This window comes from Serinus canaria, chromosome 5 (genome assembly GCF_022539315.1).
Source record: "Serinus canaria isolate serCan28SL12 chromosome 5, serCan2020, whole genome shotgun sequence".
NCBI lineage: Eukaryota > Metazoa > Chordata > Aves > Passeriformes > Fringillidae > Serinus > Serinus canaria.
The window spans coordinates 50,160,164-50,185,219 of NC_066319.1; the positions used below are offsets into that span (position 1 = coordinate 50,160,164).

A 25,056-nucleotide genomic window follows, 5' to 3' on the forward strand; every position below is an offset into this window, starting at 1 on the left:
GCCAAATGAAAAGAAAAGGTCAAGGTAACACTCCCTGAAATGCCAGCTCACCAAATCCAAGTTGAAGCCACCATTTCCAAGTGTGGGAAACAGTGAGGAGAAGGAGGGATCAACCCCAGGAGTTTGCATTTGAGAAAAAAGGCTGACAGAAAGAAATTGAGTGTTTGACAACAGCAGTCATGTGAAGGATTGAATGCAGCATTGTTCCCCACAGGAAGAATAGTAGAGAAAGGAGATTTTCCCTAAAGAATGTAATCTTTCCCATTTAATGGCTTTTTTTGTGCACTGATATTTGTTACTTATGCATGTTTGTCTAATGTTCTCCACTTTTTTAGAAGTTCAGTTCCTTACACTAACTTCAGCTGCTCGTTCACTAGAAATTTGATTATATATTGTTGTTGAACTAGGGAAATATGTTGGCTTCAATTCATAATGCTATCTGGCCTTAGAGAGAAAAATACATGTAAACAAATAAATCATTGTCCACCAATCTAGAGTAGTAGCACCAACCATCACAGCCAGATTCAAATTGATAGTAAATCCTTTGTAATTTAAGATATTGATTGTTTCAATGTCATAGCACTTGAATATCTCAAGAAACTTTGGCTGAGATGTTTCAGTTTAGAAGACTAAAAGCTCTATTTCTGAATTCACACTTTAATAATTAGGTATGCTGCACTAGTTCTATTGCATTTATAAGAAAAAAAATCAGCAAGCTGTTTCTTCTAAAATAGGTATTTTTACAGGATAACTATTGACCTTATTATTTCAGCAGCGTTAACTCGACTATTTTAGAGTGGCTTATCATTGACCATCCAGAATAGTGCACAAGTATCTTGTTCAGATCATGTAAATGGGCTTTCATTATCTGCCCATGTATTTTTCACAGCCAGCTCCTCCATACTGACTGCATTAGAATGCACTTCTGTTTTGCCAAGATTCTTCTAATGCTGTTTCTTTCTGTTCCCACAAAAAAAAAAAAAAAAAGAAAGCCAAAATAGTTGTAGTCCCTAATGACTCTTCAGAAGAATAAAACTACAAAATTTGACTGATTTAACATTCAGTTTAAATGAGATTATTATTCCAGTCATTTCATTGAATTAATTTTATATTTGTATTGGTATGACTACCATCAGAATCTGGGCCACTGCCTTTTAAATACTACAAAAATAAATTGGAATGGATGATGCAACCCTTTTATGGTTTTTGTGCATCTGGCTGGTCATGTCCACATTAATGAAATGAATCAACCTGCACACAGGATAATGCAATCAATCCTTGTGTAATGCAGGGAGATGTGCTGAATGATTTATCAGTGTTTCTATCAAGTCTAATTTTTTATTTTAGTTAGTCAAGCAGTGTAAATAGTAAATACACCTGGGACAAAACTAGTATTGCCTTTGTCTGGTATTTAGCAAATTCTAGAGGATGCTAAAAGAAAAGTACATCTGAAATTTCCTCTATTCTTTGCTATGTATTTTCTGTCGGTTTTAAAGTCTGCAAAGTGCTTAAACTCTCTCCTATAGTAAGGGAAAGAGTTCTGAAGTTGGCAAGTAATAAAGCTGTGCTCAAGCCAAGAGATGGAGACTTTAGGACAGAGACTGCAGACTACAAGGACAGAGAATCCTTTATTTTTTTTCTTGTATTTAGCATTCTTCATGGGTAGATGATGTTATTGCAGCTTGACCACCACTCTAGCTATGGCTATAGGGGTCGGGACTGCCGCAGCAATCTCTACCTGCTGCCGACGGGCGAGACCGTGTACTTCATCGCGTCGGTGGTCGTGCTGTTCAACGTCGAAGAGCAGCTTCAGAGACATTACACTGGCCACAATGATGATGTGAAGTGGTAAGTCATCTACTAGCAGTTCTTTTTTTCTTCATAAAACATCTGTTTAGGAGAGATCCACTCGTTTTCCTTACTCTTCTTTTAGGATGGTTGAACATTATCTTCTTCTTTAGAATCTTCTCCTTGCCTTTTTAAAGTAGGATTGAATTATTGCCCTTCACCAGGGCCAGGTGTACAGTTCCTTTAGTTTCAACCTAACCAGCAAAATAGTAGTAATTTCACCTGTGGCCTTCGTAGTAGTCTTCAGGCATGCTAACCCCATGGCAGATTGCCTGTAAATTAGACCTGGTTTGTTTCTGCCATGCACACATGCCAGATTGGGCTTCAAAGTGATATGAGTGTGTTGAAGATCAGAGGATACTAGATGCCAGGAAATATCAGAATCATTAAACTGAACTCTAAATAAGCAAATGGTTTGTCTTGATGGTATCAGTCTGCTTGCACAGTGTAGCTGAAAAAGAGCACCTGGATTATCTGATGGGTGAAATGAGTTTGACATCACTTCTTTAGATTAGGCATTATGAAACACCCATTGTCCCTCAAAGCCAAAAATAGGCCTGATAACCAAATCTGCCTGAATTGTGAGCATGTTTCATAAATTGAATTATTTGTATAATCTCGTTGTTTTACAAGGAGATTTTTACCTTGGACCTGTTCCATCTCATTTCCTTCTTTCAGATTTTCTGTCTCTAGATATTTCAAAGCTATCAGGTTTACTGGAAAGAGGATGCCTTTCTGGTTTGTAAAGCTAAATAAATTATTGCAACAGTTCATTTCGTAGGGTACTTGACCTTTAGAATGGCATGCAAAGCAGATGCAGTGAAAAAAGAATTCAAAGGATTTTAAAGTACAAGAGCATGACAAGTGTTTTGTCAGTTCTGGTTTTATATTCTTAAAAAGTTTACACATATGCTGCGTGCTTTATATGACTAAAACAGGGCTATTTTTTGTTACAAGCTCAAGCAATAGCTTGTTGAACTAGACAGTCAATGGATTAAAGTTTGGCCTCTTCTTTTCTTTTGTAGCCTGGCTGTTCATCCTGATAGGATCACTATAGCAACAGGTCAAGTTGCAGGGACATCCAAGGATGGGAAAGTAAGTGACTTCTTTACTGATGTGTAATTGTTTATGTTTCATAAGAATATGTTATTAAGAAGATACATGCTGTATTCTTTTCCTGCTCGAATTGGTCTTACATTTTTGGGCTGAACAGAAGCAAGACTTAATTTGAGTGTTCCTATTGCACACTGTCACAGTTACCCAATTCCATTATCAAGAGCTGTCAATGGTTTCTGGTTCCAAGACTTAGACTGAAGGTAAATTTGGAGCTGGTCTCTGAGAGGCATAGAGGGGTAAGGCAGCAAAGGGGACCTGAGTGGACAGATGGACATGGAGGAAAGGAGTACATTAAATTGTACAGTAAACAACGTCATTTTTGATCACGGCCGCCGAAACCAAACTATGAAGAATGGGTTAGAGTTATTTGCTGGAAAAAAAAAAAATTACTCTTGCCATCATCTAGGCAAGAATATTTTTCTCTCTGTTGCCACCTGTATTATTGTAAGCTTAGCTGTAAGCTGGGACTATTTCAACAGAGTAAGATGAACATTGCTCCAAAGAGCTAACAAAAGGGAAAAAGAATGGGAACGAGCAGAGGCACTAAAAACTATGAAGAAAAAGTTACTTAGAAGAGTATGCAGCTGTTGTCACAACCAAACTACTGCAAACTTCTAGGCAGATGCCAAAATGAATTTTGGGATAAAGTCTGGATTATCAATATGCTGACTACTTTGAGTGTCATGATTTAAGCCCAGCACTTAAGTACCACACAGCCACTCATCTACCCCCCCTCCCACCCTCAGTGGTGTGGGGAGGAGGACTGGAAAAAGGGCAAACCCTGTGGTTTAAAATTAGTATTGTTGTTGCTGTTATTATTATTATTATTATATTTTAATTAAATAATAAGAACAACAGCAAAGACAACAAAAAGAGATAGCTAAGACCCAAGAAAGAAAAGTGACGTACAATGCAATGGCTCACTGACTGATGGCCAGCTCGTCCCCCAGCAGCAATTGGCCTCTCCTGGCCAACTCGCCAGTTTATGTAGTAGGCATGCTATTCTGTGGTATGGAATATGCCTTTGGACAGTTCAGATCAGCTGCCTGGACCATGCTGCCTCCTGGCTTCATATCTTCTCCTCACTGTCAGAGCATGGGAAACTAAAGAGTCCTTGACTTAGGGTAAGCACTGCTCAGCAACAGCCAAAACATCTGTGTTATCCACATTATTCTTGTCCAAAACACTGTACTGCATCAGCTACTCAAAAGAAAATTAACTCTATCCCAGTCCAAACCAGGACAGTGTGGAAAAAAAAGGAAATACCAGCTATGCAATATAAGTTTTATGTAAAGATAACTTAGCTGAGTAAAGTAAACTATTAATTTTTATTATGTGTTGGAGCTTTTTTTTATTTACCATTGTATTTATGCAATAAAACCTAAAAGTCTGAGGTCTGTGCTTGAGTGGAATACGGTATATAGGTATATATAAAGTCACTAATATAACTGAGGTATTGCTGTGCCCTCGGGGTTTTTTTAGATACAATTTTTATATTAAAGGACGATTTCGCTGTTGGTGAGCGCGGGACTCCACCAGCTGCCCGGGGCTGCCCCCTGGTGGCCGTAGGGGGCATCGCGGGGCGCCCGGAGCCAAAGGCAGAGGGAGGGGAGGGATGGAGGGAGGAGGAGCTGATCTGGGGCCAGGATGTACATCTGGAATTTTATTTACAAAATGCAATCTCATTCTGATTACAGTTGTAAAGAAGAGTTTGAACATAAAGTTATTTTCCCCAGGAATTTTTATAATGTTTAAATTAATTACATTTTAAGTATTCCTGAGCTTGTTTTCACATATTTACCTTTTATGTTTACCAGAGTTATCTCAGTTGGTACAGTTTAAATTCCACTTGGGCCTACCAGTAAATCCCATGTCATGAACTTCAGTGAACAAACTGAGATCAGTGAGATCTGACGTGCTGGACTGCATAGTCAATCCCAGATACTGGTCCTAGACACAATAATCAGCAAACCATTTGTAATGTATCTGTGCTTCCGTGGGTGACTCTAGAGAAGTTCTGATAATTTTTATACCTTCAATTGTGATTTTTTTTTTTTTCAGATGCATTCTCATTTTTTCAAATCCTGATGGGTTTTCTCCATCATTGTTTGAGCTGATGTTTTCTGTGTCTGTTTTATAGCAATTACCACCACACGTGCGTGTCTGGGATTCTGTAACTCTGAACACACTTCATGTCATTGGAATGGGGTTTTTTGACCGAGCTGTCACTTGCATTGCTTTTTCTAAATCTGTAAGTAAAGTAAATGAATAGTCATATTAAGACTGTTTGGTGGAAAGATCTTTGAAATCTTTCAAATTTAGGCGACCAAAACATACTTCAAGCTGTCTTTTCTCTCAGGTTTCTCTGTAGAGGAGCAGAGCTTGAGGCCCATTTGTTTCCAACAGCATAGGTTGCTATTAAAGTTAACAATATCTCAGCATTCTGAGATTTACCATGTACTTAAAATAAACTGCAATTAATCTCTTTGGCAGTTGCAGAAATATTTGTGTACTTGAAATTTCAGCATCCCTACTTTTCTTGAATCATCCTATTCTGTTACTAACTGCATAAGAAATTTACTCTCTCTACACCTTTTAACCATCTCACTGGGACCAGAATGATTGATGAAAGACTTTTAAAAATTGAGGCTCCCATAGGAGAATCAAAACCTTTTGCTAAAAAGCAGCAAAGGCATAAAGGATTTTAAAAATAAAAGGATTGTAAGAAAGTCAGATCCTGTTGTTTGCCTCTTGGCACCATCCTTTGAATGCTAATCTGTCACAGTGAAAAAGGAAATATTTACATGCTGATATAGTCAGCTTTTGAGTCCCATATAAAAACTTGGATCTGTGACCTGGCACGTGCAAGCTGCAATGCCCCCTGTGCACAACAGAATCTGTAAGAAGTGATGTGGTGGTGTCTGGTTGTCCTGGCAGCATTTTTAGATAGGAGAGGACTACCTGGTGTATCCTCTAGGCAAAATTTAATTCAGTGAAAGTTTCTACACTTGAAATCCATATATAAGTGTTTTTATATAAAGTGGAAAAGAGAGGGCTGTATTGGGAGAACTAGTTAAGAATACAAAGGTGAAAACTAACACAGTTTGACATCAACTTTGAAGGATAAATAAAAAGGGTTAGTCAGCAAACATTCTGTACATATCCCTCTGGAGGGAAACAGATGCATAATAAAACAGGAGCACTATTGGCATTTGCCAGAAGAAAGCCAGTATTTAATATGTTTGCTTTGTGATTTTGGTCACAGCTTGGCCTGTTCTGAGCATCACTCAGTAGCAGCACCTCTCTCACTTTAGATGGCCCTCTCTTCAGGTTCCTTAGTCCTGCCTCTGCCCCACCTCATGGGTTGCTTCGGCACAGTTTTTGTAGCTGTGTCTGACGTGTGTTGTGGGCCTGAAGAATGAAGAAAGAATGAAGGAATTAGGGTAATTGGGATTAGAAAGAGTGATAAATGTCATGACTATAAAAAAAGACACCTGTCAAGAATGAGTTGTTTTATAATTCCTTACTATGTTTTCTGATTTTGGTCCGTTATACCAATATGAAGGATAAAATTGTTTCCTGTATTAACAGGCACCTGAGAAGAAATAATTGGTTTAAATTGCAAAGGAAGAAAACCAGTATAGTTATCAGGAAAAGCTTTCTTAATAAAATAGATAATGATGTGTAGTTTGCCTTTGGAATTTCCTCTACTGAATATTTGTAAAGAGATACCTACCACATTCCTGACACTTGTCTGCAGTTTGCAAGTGTCCCTCTTCTAGGTCCCTTTTTAGCATGACCCTATAAATTATTATATTTTATGGAGATCTAACTGCAAGTATAACAGTAAAAGAGTAAATATGTGTAAATATCTCCACATACACATGGGTATTTCATTATTTTGAATGTGTATTTTTATGTTCCTCTTGTCGTTTGGATGATGCATTAACATTTCCCATATTTTGCCTCAGAATGGAGGAAGTAGCCTGTGCTCTGTGGATGACTCCAATGACCATGTGCTTTCAGTGTGGGACTGGCAGAAAGAAGAAAAGCTGGCAGATGTCAAGGTGTTGCAATAAGATATTTTGTACTGCTTGCTTGTATGTAGATCTGATTTCTTGTAATAAAATGTCTTTCTGTATTTAACTTTTTGTACCTTTTTAACACTTTCACTGTATAAAAGGCAAGGAACATGAAGAAAGGGAATATTTTCTCTCTGTTAAGATTATCCCAATAGTTTCAGTTTTTATAAAATTTTGCTCTTGTTGTCATTCTAGAATTGATTAGAAAATTTTAGGCAGCAGTGATAGGAGCATGTGCAGAAAAAGGACCAAAACTAGTATTTTGTGTAGAAGTGCTCATTATCTGACATGATTTTTAAGGATACATTTTGATACTAACTTATAAAGACATAACATTTCTTGACTAAAAAGTATTTCAGTCTATGTTAGTAAATAAATAGCTTAGAATTATTCATATATCAGAAGTATCAGTTTACCTAACTAGAGAACCATGTAATATTGTTTTCTTTCCTTTGCATTTTAGATTTTGATACAATGTTTTTCTTTTTCCTTCCAAGTGCTCTAATGAGGCTGTATTTGCTGCAGATTTCCACCCTACTGATACAAATATAATAGTTACCTGTGGAAAATCACACCTTTATTTTTGGACACTAGAAGGGAATTCCCTTATTAAAAAGCAAGGATTATTTGAGGTAAAATAAAATATTTCTCTAATTTTCTGTTTATAGTAATGATACAGTCATACAGAAATAAGGTTTAGTAAGATTTGAATAAATCAAAAGAAGTGATTATTATTAAACTCAAAATGTTGCAGAAGCTCAGGTGGCATCCATGGTATGGCACAGAGAACTTTTCCATGGGTAGAACTTCCACACTGAAATTTTGAAATGCAATTACCTATTGTTCCTTGTATTCTTTTTCCTATATTCTTTTTGCTACATACCCCCACCCTCCCACCCACAACCTGTGGAAAATAAAATTACCTTAAAACTCTCTATGATTAAAAAAAAAGAGAGAGTGTGTGATGGAGGAGATTTTTATTTTATGAGAGGAAAGATCCCATAAAAACACATCTGTGTGAATTTTCTTCCCTTTGCTTTGCTCAGACACATGCATATATATATATCATTCAAATACAGATTAAGCTGGCCACTATTTGGTAAATATCATTTTCATTTCAAGGTTTCGATTTGGTTTTGTTCTTGAATATAGACTAAGCTGTACAGCACTTGCATGCACAACTGAGGGATGTTTGCAATGACTGCATATAACTCCAGTGAGTGCCAGTTAAGTGCTTGTGGAGTTGTGGCTCCCAAGGATAGTCAGAACAAATATTTACAATGTCAGTTAATATACTTTGTGTGAAATCAGGAGGAGATGCTGAGAGAATGCATTTAAATTTTGTTACATTTTATTTTTCATGCATTTTTAATGGATTTTTCTCCCTCTTCTGGCTCTGTTGGTCTTGATGATGGTTAGTGCTGGAAAAGGGTGGCCCCAGCATAGAACAGCTCTGTGTTTGGGGGAGAAAGAGATCAGAGACATAGGTGGTCAACAAGGAATATATATTGTCCTTAGAAGCTACCAGTGGTGTTTTTGTTCCCTTACACATTTAATTGTTTTGTTGCTGTCAATATCTTAAATGTAGGAGTTTCATTACTGAAACTTGGGCTTCTTTCAAGAGATGATTCCTTAATTCTTACGCTATGGCCAAATGTAGTAATTTTTTCTTTTTTCTCCTAGAAACTTTGGTGTTAAGAGTTATAATAATAAAGCTTGTTTGAAACTTTGGCCACTTCTAAATACTTGAAGTCTTTGGCATTCTGCAGTAGTTGGGGAATTTGGTTTATCTCAGAGCACTCCTGGTCATGTGTTACATGTTGGCAGGCATTCCCACTCAGTCTGTCCCCAGCTTGCAATTAAAGGGTGCAGGATTGGGCTACAAACCTCAGTAGATGCATCTTCTGCCCTTGCACAGATTATTCTGTTTAGACTGTAGGAATGTGTTTAACTCTTGTAGATATTTAAGTGATAATAGAGCTGTATAAGACTAAACTAAATTAACCAAATGCATAAAGTTAAAATCCATGGATTGTGTGTTGCTGTGAGTGTATATTTTTCATAACCATGCAGAAACAAGAGAAGCCAAAGTTTGTCCTGTGTGTGACCTTTTCTGAAAATGGTGATACTATTACAGGAGACTCAAGTGGAAACATTTTGGTTTGGGGGAAAGGTAAGATAAAATTTCACTATTCACTTCCATTTTAATATTAGGCTGTGAATGTAGACTGGAGTGTAGAACTTCATTTCAAGAAGAATAAATTTTGTTTTATCTTAAGCTCTTTCCCAAAACCAATCCAGCAGATTGTGCCTGGATTCTTTTCTACAAGGAGCTAAAGAATATCTGTACCTAACTGCTGGAGCACAAAATTCTATCAAATGTGTTCCCTATGGTCAAATACTGAATCACAGAGCCATGCCAGCATGTGGGGCTTTTACTGATGTAAGAGATGCCAAGAAAAGTTCTTTCTTTAATCACTGTACAGAAAGAAATATTGTTAATGTAACTGATGGATTTCCAGTCTTCTATTCTGTCCCTCTCTACTGTTTGCAGAAATTATGCCTATTGACACACGCTTCTAAAAAAACAACAAATAGCAGTATTTGTTTTCCTAGGAAGTCAAGCTAAAATGTATTCAGATCTAGCTGAATTCCTTTCTTCCAGAAGAACAGATGGATAGGAAGAACTTCTTAAAAAGCATTTTCAAGTAAGAAGGGATCTTTTTTTAGGGAGCAGGAGGCAATGCCTGCCAGAGGGCAAACAGCAGCAACATCCTAAACGTGTACTTAGTGCCTGAGATGCCATGCATAGGGATAAGGAGAATCCCTTAAAGGGGGCCTTATTAGCAAAGGGAGAAGGGATATAGATGGCAGCTTTTTCCTATTTACTCAGTGCTTTCTCCAAAGATACTACTCAAAGGGATAAGACCCTGACAACAATACAGTGACTCAGTTACACAGTTGAGCCTCACTGAGTTGTTTTTGTAAATTTTTTTTTCAACCAAGGACCGTCAACTAATTATCTCTTTGGCCAGTACACTGCTGGGGACAGGGGTGGATATGGTGTTTGTAACTTGGCTTCTCATTTATTTCCCTTTCATTTTTCCTATGCTAATTTAAAGCAAGGCACTTCAAATTGCACTGTCCCATGTTCCTGTTCTTTATTGCTAATTTGGACTGCCAGCAGACAAGGGAGACAGGGGCAATGCACTGCTCAGGGGCCAGTTTGCCATCATGCTGGTAGACCAATTCCTGCCTTGACTGAAAGCAGCCTCCTCTGTCCTTTCTCCCCGAAATAAAAGGGAATTCTCTGTGTGCTCAAAATCTCAACTTCTGCCAGCTTTTTAGGGTTGGACAAAAATGTTTTTCTTGTTTTTCTGTCTCAGTACAGTATACTTGCTCTGCCTTCACTACTTTTGACTCAGAGCTCTGTGTGCAAGAGAGGGCTACTTCCACCAGGTCAGAGTACCCTTAGCAAAAATTTCTCCTAATAGAAATCTTTTGTGCCTGACACATTATATCCATAGACATGGATGGAGGAAAAGATAAATGGTTTTTCCCAACTTCCATCAGCCCCTCACTTGTGTTAAACATCAAGTTAGCCAAGTTTTAAAGCAAGGTGCACATTTCAGTAATAGAATCACCAGTAATCATTTATTTGTACTTCATAATAGTAATAATTCACCAAATTAGAGATACTTAATCTAATGTAGTAGGTTTGGACAGTGTTGAGTCTAAGAAGCTACTTGAACAAGCCAAGTTCATCAGTAAATAAGTGCAGGCTCCTCTGGAGAGTGATCAGCACATTCTGCCAGATATACAAGGACCTCTAGCTTAGTCAGATTTTGGTACAAGTTCAGGATCTGGAGGCTGTAGAATATCTTATGTCTGGAGGCTAAAAGTGACTGGGTTATGGGGTTTTGCTGATAAGGTGTGTAGTGCCAGTGCAGGTCAAATGCAATGTCAATTTTTTTCATTTAAACCCCCTTGAAAGGTTTAAATGAACCTATGTTTAAGTGAACCTTTTACTTTGTCCTTGACCAAGACTGAGTATATATACTTTTCATCTTTGAGGTGGCAAGAATATATCATAAAATGTATTAATTCATCCTCTTCTGTGGGTCTGTGTGTTTTGGTCCAGCATGCCATGCCCACTGTTATCATTGTTGAAATGCAATCCTTGAGAGATGGTAGAGAAATGGAGGAAAAAAATGGGGGAAAAGGAGCTATTAAGCTGAGTATTTCAGTAATAATGCCTTTTTCTCTCCTCTTCAGGTACCAACAGAATAAGCCATGCAGTTCAAGGAGCACACGAGGGTGGAATCTTTGCCCTGTGTATGCTGCGAGATGGCACTTTGGTATCAGGGGGAGGAAAAGACCGAAAGCTGATATCTTGGAATGGAAACTACCAAAAAATTCACAAAACTGAGGTGATATTGCCTATCTTGAAATTACTCTGCTTCTTAAAATAAAATTCTATTGTCTTCTGAGAAGGTTTTTTGATATTTTTTTTCTTATGGATCTGTATTCTATGGGAAAGCAAATCAGTGGTAAAATAGAGTATTTTCGTATGCTAAGTTGGAAGGGACCCATCAGGATCATCGAGTCCAGCTCCTGGCCCTACACAGGACACCTCAAGTTTTCAGTCCTCTGATCATTCCTGTGATTGCCTATTCATTAACATAATATTTCCTTTCTAAGTCCTGTGGGAGCTGGAAAACAAATCTTGTGTATCTTTCCATGCTACTTTGTCCTTTCTTTGCATTTAGTAATGTCAGGTAATGTTTACCTTCAGAGTATTACAGTATTGAAATGGTTTTATACATTCCTCTTTCCCAAAATGATGTCAGGATGTTTTTAGGGTTTTAATACTTAAAGTTTTTCATGTATTTCTTGGTTAATGTTGTTGTTTTTAAAATGTAATTTAAACAAAATTTTAAAATTACTCCAGCTGCTATGTAGGAACTTAGAAGATTAAAGCAGAATTTGTTTGGACAGAACTACTTTGACTGTTTACATGCTGAATGTAAGAGAAGAATCAGCAGAAAAGTCTGAGGAAGGGCTTCAACTCTACCATATAATATTAAATAATACTTAATTAATAATACTATACAATAATAATATTTAATTTTGTTAATATATATGCAACTGATATGTCTCTTTTTGTAATTCAGTTTTTAACACAGTACAAGGGACATGCTTGTTGTGCTGTTTCTGACGGTGGTGTCCTTCTTTTTTCTCTTATTATTCTGGTATGCCTTGTTATTTTACATCTTCCCTTGAACTTTATTTTAGAGATTTGAACTGGCTCTTTCAGAACCTAGGCTGCAATTAAAGAAACATTCATTGCCAGAAAATGCTCAGAGTAGAAATGCTTAGTCTCATATCACAGCTGCAATTAAATATTATTGAATTAACACAGCATGAAGGAACCTTTTGTGTTTCTTCAAATACTTGATTTAACTGAATATTCTGGAGATAAGAATGTCTTGTTCTTCAGTATTATAGAAGTCACTGAGCTGATGCAAGCTGTTATAAAGTTTTGCAAGACAGGCACATGTATTAATTTGTTTCATTTCTTTGCTGTGCAATATTTATTAGAACACATTTACCACTTTAAAAATGGCAATACCTGACAAATTGTCTGACTTATCTGTCCTTTTGTCTGTTCTGACCACAGATTCCAGAGCAGTTTGGTCCAATAAGAACAGTAGCAGAGGGAAAAGGGGATGTTGTATTAATAGGAACCACCAGAAACTTTGTCCTACAGGGCACCCTGTCAGGAGACTTTTTCCCAATTACCCAGGTAAGCTGGGTTTCCTTACAGGAACACTTCTAAGTGTGTAAGAGCAGTAAATATCCTGTTTAAAATTAATTTTCATAAATATGCATCTGTTTTCTTATTACAGTACTTTCAGCAATAAGAATAATTATAAATATGTATCTATCTAGAGTTAACATATTTTTGGAATGTTTTCATAGTTTGGTCATTTTAATACTGTTTCAACATGTTTAGTTTGGATGGCCTGACCTTCTTGTCTAAAAACATCTCTGCTTGCATAGGGCCACACTGATGAGCTTTGGGGACTTGCAGTCCATTCCTCTAAGCCTCAGTTCTTCACGTGTGGACATGACAAACACATTACACTCTGGGATGCAACCACTCACCATCCTATCTGGAACAAGATTATAGAGGTACACATTTATTAAATACAGCTCTCCTCTTACAGAAATTCTCTAGTCATTTAGGTTTTTCTTAAGATTATTGTTTAAAAGTACCTTAAAATACTAACATGAGGGGGAAAAATAATTTAATGTTAAGCTATTTTTGTCTTAGAAATCAATGTAAAAGTTTTTTAATGTAGGTATTCTGAGTACAAGTTAGATTAAATGCACTGTTTGCACCTCTGGTTTATTCAATGAAATATATTTGCATTTGCTATGAAATTATACTTTAAGAACATTGGGAAATTTTCCTTTCTGGAATGCTGTAGTGTATTAGAAGCTGTGCATAGAAATCCTGGATCTCAACAATTCTCTGAAATTTTCTTTAGAGTTAGTAATTATTTTAAATTAGTCACTTGCTTATAATTAATGAGAATATCCTTTCTACCCAGCCTGTAGGGCTAGTAATGACCTATTACTAAAAGTGTCAGCAGGTTTACTGAAAGAGCTACAATGTGTAGCTCTTTCAGTAAATGAAAGAGCAATGTTTTAAAATACAGAAAATTAAGGACATAAGCATTTCCATGAGATGGATCACTGGACTGGGTTTTTTGCTTGCATTTTAAAATTATGTTTTAATGGTATAAGGGAAAAAAAAGCTATATTGGTATTTTCTGCTATAACCTGTATAACCTGAAAAGTTCTGGACCTCATTCTTTGTAATTGGACAAGTGTAAGAAAGAAAATGCTCACCTTTTTTTTAGGCATATGTTTAAATTGCAAGAAAAACACTAGAGTTTTACAAAGTAAAATGTTTTAAAATTGCACACCCAAATAAGAAACCCAGTTTATGCCCTTAATCTCCTACTGAGATGCAGCTTAGCAGGTGCTGGAAAAAGGTGTTGGTGTGTGTAGGAGTTAGGCTTTACCCCTCCTGCAAAGTCCCACATACCTTTGTTGAATAAGGGCTTGCTTGTCCTTCAGACTGTAGGTAAACTGCAGCTTTGAAGCTTAATTCTAAGGTCAGCTCTAGTTTAAGAAGTTATTTTTATCTCTTACTTCTTTGGGACTTATTGAGGAGCTGCCATTGCCAATGTTATTGTTATGAAATCACTTGCCAAATTATTTTTAGAGAGTAAAGAAAAGGAGTGGCCTTTTATAGAAAGAAAATAAGTTAATTAGATAATATTTCAATTAGTTAAAAATACTTTTTTATGCCTCAAGTTTATATTGAAAGAGAAAAAATGACCCCTAAAAATCAGCAAGATAGTTTTACTGTATTCCAGAGGCCAATAATTGAACTGTATTTTTGTCATAACTTGATAGCATGGACTGGTAAAAAAGCATGTTTCTTTCTGAAACTTTTCAGGATCCAGCACAGTCTTCAGGTTTTCATCCTTCAGCATCTGTTGTTGCAGTAGGGACACTAACTGGAAGGTAAGAGGTGAAGAGCTACACCTTGGGCACCAAAAACCCTGATTTTTCCAGCTGATATCCAAGCTCATGTAGATGTATGCAATGACACATCTTCATTCCCTATTGATTTCTATTGAATGTCACAGTGAAATTTATTTGTATTGCCTCAGTGCCTAGAAATCCTGGGCTTGGGCCAACACCCCATGTTTGCTGAGTGTTGCATGAGCAAAGAGATGGTTTCTGCCCTGGGAGAGAGACAGTGTAGATCAGTGGGAGAAGGACATTTAGAGAGGGCAGGAAGTCTAGGTGAGCTGTGAGACCTGGCATGGGAAGTACTGTCACCATACCAGTGACCTAAATGCTAAATCTTTGTGTCCACTGGGAAAAAGGAGAGGCTCAAGGAGGAGTCTGATGTAGTGGAGGAAGATTTCTTCCAAGGCCTTTAGGGCTGCATGGAGGAAATCACATAGAAAAGTTCTGTGTGTTGGAAAATGTAACAAGTGGTTCATGATCCCTCATGCAGTGACAACCAGGGAGGCTTTAAAAGAATTGGCAAATGTTCCACTATGCTAGACATAGTGTAAAAATGCACATTAAGAGACTTGTTCTGCTTGCAGAGTGTGAGGGATAAACAAGGCAGAGGACACTGAGGTGCAGGAGAGTATTTTAGGCAGCAGGTTGAGCCCTTGGTGACATCAGTGGCAGCTGCTGGGTTTATCTGTGGTTGTCTCTCACAGGAGGGACTGCCTTTGCCTAACTTCTCCCTCTCCTGTAGTGTCACTTGAGGGCAGGCTTGGCTGTTAGTACTGAAAACAGTTCTGGTTCACTGGGAATGTACAGGAAGCTTGTAGGTTATGAGGCAAGCTTATTTCAGATTTTATATCAATCCTAAATAAAGGACTTTCTTTTGTTACTGAATGTACTTTATCTACTAAATAAAGTAGAACAGAAGGAGAAACTTTGAGAGGAATATTCTCTTTGTCTTTAGTAATCGGATGCAAGTATTGAAATGCAAATTTTGTCTTTGTCCTTTCTACATGTTTTCACAAACTACTTTTTGGTTCATTAAAATCAATCAAATAAATCAAACTACTGAAAAAAATAATGAATTCATTCACTTTAAAATAAATTAATTAATCTCTTTTTTCTATCAGAAGAGAATGGCCCTGATGCTTGCTTGTGTTTTCCCCTGCTCTAGGATTTAATGCAGCCATCAATTTAAACATCAGCATAGGATAGAGGAAGGATTTTAAAGGAGAAGGCACATCACAAGCAATGCTTATTTTATTCTTATGCATGACATACTAAAACACACTAAAATCTGTAGACTGATATTGGGGTCAATGCCCATGCATTTCTACAGTTAAAAAAGATGTGAAAGAAACTATCATTGTGTTAAAGTAAAAACAGACCAAACTGAGTAGCATTTGCTGTTTTCCTCTTCTTGGTATAAAACTTATGCTATTTTGACAGTAGAAAAGTTGGTCAAGATTACAGTAGATTTAAATTCCTTTTGGAATGATTTATTGGCCTCTTTCTGTGTTTACAACAGGTGGTTTGTGTTTGACACAGAAACAAAAGACTTGGTCACTGTACACACAGATGGAAACGAACAGCTGTCTGTAATGCGTTACTCACCAGGTTTGAGAGCATTTATTTACTGGGAAAAAAAAGGCATTGAATTTTTTAATAAATTCGGGGTTGTCTTGATTTATAATAAGTCCCCTCTTGCCACACTGAAGTTGAAAATAAGTGTGCCATGAAACATTGGCAAGACTTTATGGGTGGTATCTTAAGCTCTGGTTTTGTTTTCCCTCCCTCCCCAACATGTTCAATATGGTTTCACTGTGAAGAAGGGGGAAAAAAAAAAGACTTAACTCTGATGGTTGTTGCAATTGGGTTAGCCCTAAATGGACTGTTGCTGCTTCCAAAAATGTCCTGTGTTTTTAACAGCAATATTTGTTAATATTATATTGCTGGTTTGTAGTCTTGATAGATACATCAATATGCAACTGGAAAACTAAATATAACATTTCATTTATTCATTTTTCAGTATCAAGGCCTTTAAGAACAGTTCCTCTTGTCTATGATTTTTCCAACAAACTTTTCAAAATTAGCCTAAGTTCTTTCTTACAGGAATAATTGCAGTTTCACTTTTCTGTTTGTAGATGGAAACTTCTTGGCAATAGGTTCCCATGACAACTGTATTTATATATATGGTGTAAGTGAAAATGGAAGAAAGTACACTAGAATTGGCAAATGTTCAGTAAGTAACCTTTTTTCTCCTGGTTCAGTATCAACACCCAGAGTGTATTTTGTAGCACTGTATTAATACTGTCACATTGTAGCACACTGTTAGTGCAGTTAATACATTTTCTCTTTGTAGGGTCATTCCAGTTTCATTACTCATCTGGATTGGTCTGTTAATTCACAATATCTCGTGTCAAATTCAGGAGACTATGAAATCTTATACTGTGAGTAAGAATTATATTTAGTCCTTTTGTGCAAAGTTCATGCAGTCTGACACAGATTTAAAATTTAAATGAGAGCATATAACTGCCAAGATCAACCATATGTTTTAATTCATCTGGTGTAATCAGAAATCTATACAATTTGAGAATTAAATATGTTGTTATGTGGGTTTTTTCCTTTTCTAGGGATCCCCTCTGCTTGTAAACAAGTTGTAAGTGTTGAAACAACTAGGGATATAGAATGGGCCACTTACACCTGTACTTTAGGATTCCATGTTTTTGGTAAGTATATTTCCTTTTTAAAAGCTCTCACCATTCTTCTTATTAACAAACACTTGGAATGCCAACTTTTGCTTATGAAACATGACTATTCATAATTCAGGGAAAAATACAGAACTTCTGTTATGCCATTTTTATTACAATCTGTCTTCTTATTTTCAATCCAGAAAGACTCTGATTTAATATTCTTGCTAGTTTCAAGTATAAATATCATATTACAACATAAGTGGGAGATAAGGAAAAAATCACATACTGCCCTTTCCGTCAGAGTGGAGCAGCTTCTCATAATGTTTAATTTAAAGTACCAGTTCTGTGAAATTGTCATGCATTTAGACAGTTACTGGGTCTAATCCCCTTACCAGAACTGGTTTCATTTGCTCTGGTTACTGTGCAAACACAACATGAATGATAGTCTCCTTTATTAAGAACTTATCATGTATTGTGATACAGTCTGTAGCAATTAAATCAAGTGAAAGAAATTCAAAAAGAAAAACATAACAAAATCCTGTGGTTTGTTTCCATGGGACTTCTCTTTGGCCAGTTTTGAAGGATCCACTTTCCCCAATGTAGTCTGAAGCTTTGTACTCATTCTACAATATGTGCAGAGCTGGACAGATGGTTGCAAACACTGAGTACAAGAAGCTTCAAATTCTTGAGTCCTCAAGAGGAAATAGGAAGCCATGGTAGAAGTTCAGAGAAGAGTCTGGTTCAGTATAAGTGGTAAATAAGGAATATTTGCACCCGTGTTTCAAGTAGAATAGATTGCAGTGATGTGTTTGAAGGCAGACAGAAAGGGCATGGTTTCAATTTTCAAGGGCCTGAAGATGCTATGGCAGTAGCAGTATGCTGGGAAAACCCCTTCAAGTTTTCTATCATTTAGCTGACAAGCAGTGCTTGGATAGCACTTGGATATCACAGCACTCAGATTTAATAAAAGCAGGAAATCCTGCAAGATTGGCTGCATGTTGACATGATGTATTTTCATTTAAGGCTCTTATGGAACTATTAAAATATTTCTGGGGTTTGAGTACACCCTACACGTAGTTACAAAGCTACAAAGTCCTTGCACACAGGTTCAGATACTCTGATTTAGCATCACAGGTTCAGATACTCTGAGATACTAAATACCCTGTTTGAGGGTTCCTTACCTTTTAGTTCAGATTCCTGCAAAATGCAGTGCTATTAGAATCTGGGGCTACTTTTGATGCAAAAAAATTCAGAGGAGAGAGGCATGTCACACTTGAGAGGGAATCTCCCTCTTGCAACAGATCAGCTTTTTGAGCCAGAGCATGGGGCAAAATAATCTGCTGAGGGGGGAGGAGACATGACATTGCTAAAGCTGAAGTATTACAAAACAAAATGCTTTTAAAAATATTTCTTTAATAAAAGACTTACTACAATTTGATGACAAATCCAGTTAGTGCCTACTGCTTTCAGTAGGGAAGGAGTAGTTTGGAAAGCTGAAGTAAGTCAGGTATTTTCAAAGTATTTGAGTGTGATGAGCCTTGTTGTATCTGTAAAAACAATGGGTTTAGTGTCAGCTTGAGACCATTAGTACTTATTTTCAACACCTCACAGAGAACAGGCAAAGTACTGAAAAACTGGAGAATGAAAGCAATATCTGCAGGATCATATATATGCCTTCAGAGTCCATATGGAGAGGCTAAAGTGCAAAGTGAGTGGCTAGAATAACAAATTGAAGAAGGCACATCGATTATGAGCTAGAAACCAGTTCATTTTTATTCTAAGTCAATCAGTACTTTAGGGCCTCAGAGCAGCCAGTTGGAACAGTCTTCACATGCTCTCTGGGATGGCCTCAGTGGACACAGAAGCAGCAATCACAGCATCCAGGATGTGGGGCTTCTAGTATATTGATTTTTCAGTAGCTATGGCTGACTGAAGCCAGGGATATTTTCTCTCTCTGGTAGAACCACATAAAAATCCCAAATTATGCACAGCACCCGCAGCTCAGCGTAACCAATGCAGGGGGAGAAGGGAACTCTGGTCGTTGAGCACCTGTCTTTAAGCATGGGAACAGATTAGTCAGCCTGGAAGTGTTTAGAGATGATTCAACTGAAAGTCAAGCATGTAAAGAAGTGTGCTTGAGGGGGGATGTTTAAGTGAGACAAACACATAAATGTGAAGGAGCAAAGACTTTAAAACACTTACTAATCTATAAGCTCTTTCAAGATCCGTGTGCTGCTGGATACACAAGTAAGGTATCAGTTCAAGGCACGTGCCCAGTTTGAAAAAAAATAGTGTTTGAGGTGAAGGATGGGAACAGAAGAAATACAAGATACTGCACAAAGCATGACAACATTGCAAGCAAAGCAGAACTCAGATTGGTTTGGTTCAAAACTGATAGAATACTGTAAATGGATTATTGTGTTTGAATATCTTTATTAATAGCATGCATGATAAATCAGCATGTAAAGTTTGTAGGTGGTATAAACCTGCAGGATTAGCAAGTTGCCTTGAGAAACAGAGGAGTGGTATGAAAAAAGGAAGGAATTCAATAGAGTCAAAGAGGAGGCTCCCTACTAGAATGGCAGAACCCAGTTGTACAAATGCAGAACAGATGAGAGCAGATCTGCACAGAAAGATCAGATTACTTTTGCATTCAAACTGAGCATGAGTCAACATGCATTATGCTGTTGTAGGAAAGGCAGATAGATTAGTGAGATGTGTAATGAAAAGGATGCCATGCAAAATGTGAAGCAATCATCAGTATTGGCTTCAGTCACAGCTGGAATGGCTGCTTCTGGTTTTTGCACATTGGACCAACAGATAATGTGCTGACTAGCAAGAATAATTAATTATCCATCTAAATATTGTTCTGGGAAAAGAGATGTAATGAGTGACTTTAAGAGAAGAGGTGGAAAAAATAACATGGCATCAGTCTTCAAATGAGAGAAAGGAAATGGTTTCTTTTGCAGGTCTGCAGAGGATGGGAAAAAATAAGGACTACTTTTCAGCAGGGGGGATTGAATTTGCATATTCATAAAAACTGAGTGAGGCACTGGGATAAGTTTTGAAAGAACCAAGAGATTCAAAGAAAAATCCTACTATTATCCTTTCCCCATTTTCAAAATGGCAGTCTTGTTTCTTTAACTATATCCTTCAGGGGTTGTTTATCCTTCAGGGGTTATATATTCAACTTGTCATAGTGACCTCTTGGGAAGACTCCTGCTTCTTTTGAGATAGCATTTGATATTCATGTGGGCTCCTTCTTGTCAAAGCAGATATCGAAAAATTTTCTGTGTCTCTTTGTTCTGCATATTCATAATTCCAGGAGTAGCAATTATTGGGTTTCTTTGCAGGTTTCTTTGGGCCTCTTTTACTATCCCTGATCTAGCAATGTGGTGTTTCCACACACATCAGGAAAGTCAAGAGTAGGCTGCAGATCAGACTTTGCATTTGATTTACAGCAATTTGTAATTCCTTGTGAAGACATGGAATGACCTCCTCGTAGTGAATTGCTGTGCAGTGATACAAAGGCTGTACTTGGGAAGAATCCCAGTGACTGAAGGATAGCTGTTCCCACGGTGCATGGCAAGTGCCCACTATGGGGTTTTGAAGTATCCCAGAGGAGGAGGAACTGGAGTGTGCCTCTGGAGTTCATAGGGGAGTAGGAACTCTCTCACCCTGAGCTGCAGCAGCAGAGGAGGAGCGTGCCCTCGAGTGGGCAGGGCTGCAGGGGCACACTGCAGAGGACAGGTGACACAGGGGCACACTGCAGAGGACAGGTGACACAGGGACAGGCACTGAAAATCACAGCCAAGACACAGCAAAGGTTTTGCCAAGTCATGATGGCAGAACACACAGTATAGCTGAGGATGATAGTGGTCTCTGAAAGCTTGGTGCCCTTTATGTTGAGTAGGGATTAGATAAAATCTAAATTAGAAAATCATAACCAGAAAAATCCTGCAGTACCGCATACAAAATCCTGAAATTTCAATAACTGGGTGGATTTTAGTAAAATTGCAATTTATTACAGGCAAGTATTCGGAGGCTTTGAGGATGTGGTGCACAGATTTAGTCTCTGCACTGTTGACCTTACAGTTTGATTTTAGGGCACTACTTCATGCATGAACAGCAAAGAGTGCAGTATGTGGGGAAGGAAGAGAAGTGCTCAGAGTAGAACAAAAGCATTTAAAAACCTTATAGTAGGTTCACTTCCTTTTCAAGGGCTCTATTAATCAATAAATAATAATTTTAACTACAGAATGTCCTTTTTCGTAGACTTTAGATTTCGGTAATACAAAGAAATTACCTTTGGATCATATTCTAGACTAAAAAACATACCCATGTAATATGGAAAAATTCTGTTAACTCATTCATAATGAGAAGGGAAAATAAAAGCAGTAACTGTTACTTTTCCACATAACTGTATGAAAATTCTTTCAGGCTCAGACACATGACTAATTCAGTAGAATGCATCTTCTCAGGGTACAAAGCACTTTGCTGACTAGAGGGAATAAAGTGGTTTTTTATGTGTTTGATTGCCTCTTAGGATTTGGACTTTAGGTGGTTTGGAAGTTCACATTCTGACTCAGATGCAGTTGTTTTTATAGGTTTTTCTTTTCCTTAAACAAGTCATCCTTTATTCATATTTTAACAGAAACTTAGGCTGTCACTTTTATTTCCTATATAAAAGCCTTTAATTAGTCCCTCTGTGTTTCAGGTGTGTGGCCTGAAGGTTCAGATGGCACAGATATCAATGCTGTCTGTCGATCCCACGGGAGAAAACTGCTATCAACAGGAGATGACTTTGGCAAAGTACATCTCTTCTCATATCCATGCTCACAGTTTAGGGTAAGGTATTTCCCAAAAATTTACTCTTGTAGTTTGCACAAATGCATTAAATGTTGTTTAAAAAACAACCCCCAAAAAACCCCAAACCCCAAAACACATTAGAACAGGAAGAAGGGGAGTGTTTATACATCTAAGGGATTTATTTAAAGTTGATTGAGATAACAATTAAATTTAAAAGTTAATTTAATATTAAAATACTTCATGATGCCTTGGTTTCATTGTTGCATGAACGTTCTAATGAGATGCTTTTATTCTCACTAATATGGTGTTTTCTAGGCTCCAAGCCATGTGTATGGTGGACATAGTAGTCATGTAACTAATGTAGATTTTCTCTGTGAAGACACCCACCTCATCTCCACAGGAGGAAAGGACACAAGTATTATGCAGTGGCGAGTCATTTAAAGGAAACATCAGCATGAACATACACAGTTGAGTCGACCATGCACAGAACTTATGTATAAACTGTATATTTAAAACTTAACAGTATGTTTGCAGTTTAGCCTGGTCACTGTGATTCTTGTTTAAAAAATTCTTACAAACCTCAGGAAAATTAAGCCCTGTGCTGGTTACCTTACTCAGTCTAGTATTTTTTTTTCATTGTGTCACACCTTAAGATTGATCGTTCTCTGTTGTACAATATACAATGCAGTACAAGTTTAATATAAGAAATGTGGCTTGACAGTTTGCAATACAGTGGTATCAGCAGAATGTGACTATCTTAAATGTTTTCTATAAACACTGCTAAACTGGTCACAAAAATGCCTTTCAAAGACTGTATATATGTGCTTATTCGTTTCACTATCTACACTTTGTACTATATATCTACTTATATAGAAAAATTTATGACAGTGTCAAGGTACTGAACTGTTTCTGCTGGAGGCTGATGAATAGATACATAAAGTATAAACTGCAGTTTAAGATGCAAAAATTAGTGTTCTAGACCTGAAAATGTGAATGCTGGTAAATTTGCATTCTCTTGGTAACAGCACACTGTGGGTGTCACCCATTAGGAGTTGTGTTCCTTTTCCAATGAATCAGCAGGCTTTGTCCCAGCTTGACCTGAATTTCTCAGCAGGGCTTACAGATGTCTGTGTGGTTCAGGTAGTCCATATGAGTTTAAATTAAAAATCTTTTTACTTGTATATGAAAAATTTCTTTTTGAAAACAAACCAATAAAGCTTGGCCACATCCCCATTATTGGCTCATATATTTAACTAATATGTATATTAATCAGCATGATGCTATATTGTACATGTATAAGATTTTAGCAGTTCATAACAAATGGTAAGGCCATCTAGCTTTACTTTTTTATGCTTATGGATACTGTATATTTGTATTTTAAGACCAAGTAGACCAAGTCTAAAGATATCTTTTTAAGTGTACCATAAACCTGCAGAGGGTAAAGGAAGACTTGGAAGCCTACATGATATATTACTGTGTAACTTCTGGCCCCTGTGTTTTGTGCATGGATGGGTATTTATAGTATGAAATAAGATTGTGTTTTGCAATGACGTAACAGTGGAGGTGGTATAAAATGGTTAAGAAGGCCTTATCAATGTTGATTGTGACACAGATTGAAATGTAATGTTTACTATGAGGAATGTATCTGAAGAATTTTAAAAGAAGAGTTCTAAGTGGACTCAAAAAAGGTAATATTAAAATTTTGCTTGTAACAGACAGTAAATGTTAATTCTCTGAACTCTAAAGCACTGGTTGTTTAGAGTGATTTAAATGAAATTGAATCAATAAATTTTGAAACTTTTTTATTACATCTCCAACCTCCTACACTGAAAGTGCAGGACACCAATAAACATGTATTAAAGTGACTTCTCAATGCATTCTTCTTGTTCAGTAAAGTGTCTTTGTTTAACCATGATAAAGAGGCAGGCTTTTAGTTAACAACACACATTTGTGATTTCTCAATTAGAGATGCATTTGTAAATATTTGGCAGCAAAATCTAGATTTTGGGGTACATAACTTTATGTGCCCATGACCCTGGGGACATAATGACAATATATACCTGAGAGTGAAACTCCAGCTTTGCAGGAGGAAGGATGGCCCACATGCTCTCACCTACACACTGCCTTGGTCCTGCCTCCCAGTGCACATCTCCTGTTTCTGGGTACTCAGCTGGTGGAATGTTGTTCCACTGCTCAGATTAATGCTCACAGCAAGAGCTCCTGACAATTTCTGTGTCAGGAACTTGTCCTCAGGCAAGACCTTTGAAGGCCATGGTGTCAGGGTCACTTTACCCTGATGTTACCTGCCACTGTCACTGAAGGCAGAGGTCTTGATCCCGGCTGGTTACTCTGATCCCGTGCAGCAGCACAAGAGTTATTGTGGCCATAAGCAGAACCCAGCTGGGACACAACAACTAAGGCAAACAAATATCCTGTTTCCTCAGTTTCTGATCTAGCTGTGCAATGTGAAAAATAAATGGCCAAAGAAGCACTGGAACAACTTTTTTTAATAGTGATGTTAATCTCCCTCTTCTTGAAGTGTGTGAAGCTAAGGCAATACCCTTACCCTTTCTAAGGTTAACCCAGTCATAAGAGTCCATAACACACAAGTGACAGGTTTTCATTGTGTCTGAATGCTTGGTTATCCACAATGCCTTCTGTTGATTATTTAATTTTTTTTTAATTTGCTTTTGCAAATGGGGTGCTTTCAGGTTTTCTGCTTTTGGAACTGTAGGTGACTTGTCACTACTTGCAGCAGAGAAAACAGGAGTTGCAAATTGGCTTGACTCATTCACTTTTATCCTTCTCACATGGTGCTACTCTTGGGATATAGTAAAGCATTTGTGATCCCTTTCTTCATTTTAAACTGTTATCCTTTAGAAGAAATAGATGAGGAATACTGC

At 37.3% G+C, this 25,056-nt stretch overlaps 1 protein-coding gene across 7 annotated transcripts in view; it reads left to right on the top strand.

Moving 5' to 3' along the window:
- The window catches only part of EML1 (EMAP like 1), a 122,090-nt gene extending 98,060 nt beyond the window's left edge, over positions 1 to 24,030 (top strand). For all 7 annotated transcript variants that reach the window (XM_050974960.1, XM_050974962.1, XM_018907234.3 and 4 more), the window contains 16 exons: positions 1,699 to 1,848; positions 2,874 to 2,943; positions 5,105 to 5,215; positions 6,936 to 7,031; positions 7,544 to 7,678; positions 9,120 to 9,219; positions 11,322 to 11,476; positions 12,727 to 12,852; positions 13,110 to 13,241; positions 14,581 to 14,648; positions 16,180 to 16,268; positions 16,796 to 16,893; positions 17,014 to 17,101; positions 17,285 to 17,380; positions 22,062 to 22,192; positions 22,469 to 24,030. In XM_050974960.1, coding sequence (XP_050830917.1) covers positions 1,699 to 1,848; positions 2,874 to 2,943; positions 5,105 to 5,215; positions 6,936 to 7,031; positions 7,544 to 7,678; positions 9,120 to 9,219; positions 11,322 to 11,476; positions 12,727 to 12,852; positions 13,110 to 13,241; positions 14,581 to 14,648; positions 16,180 to 16,268; positions 16,796 to 16,893; positions 17,014 to 17,101; positions 17,285 to 17,380; positions 22,062 to 22,192; positions 22,469 to 22,594 — 1,771 coding nt within the window. In that variant the 3' untranslated portion in view covers positions 22,595 to 24,030. The remainder of the gene's footprint in view (positions 1 to 1,698; positions 1,849 to 2,873; positions 2,944 to 5,104; positions 5,216 to 6,935; positions 7,032 to 7,543; positions 7,679 to 9,119; positions 9,220 to 11,321; positions 11,477 to 12,726; positions 12,853 to 13,109; positions 13,242 to 14,580; positions 14,649 to 16,179; positions 16,269 to 16,795; positions 16,894 to 17,013; positions 17,102 to 17,284; positions 17,381 to 22,061; positions 22,193 to 22,468) is intronic.
- Positions 24,031 to 25,056: the final 1,026 nt, after the last annotated feature.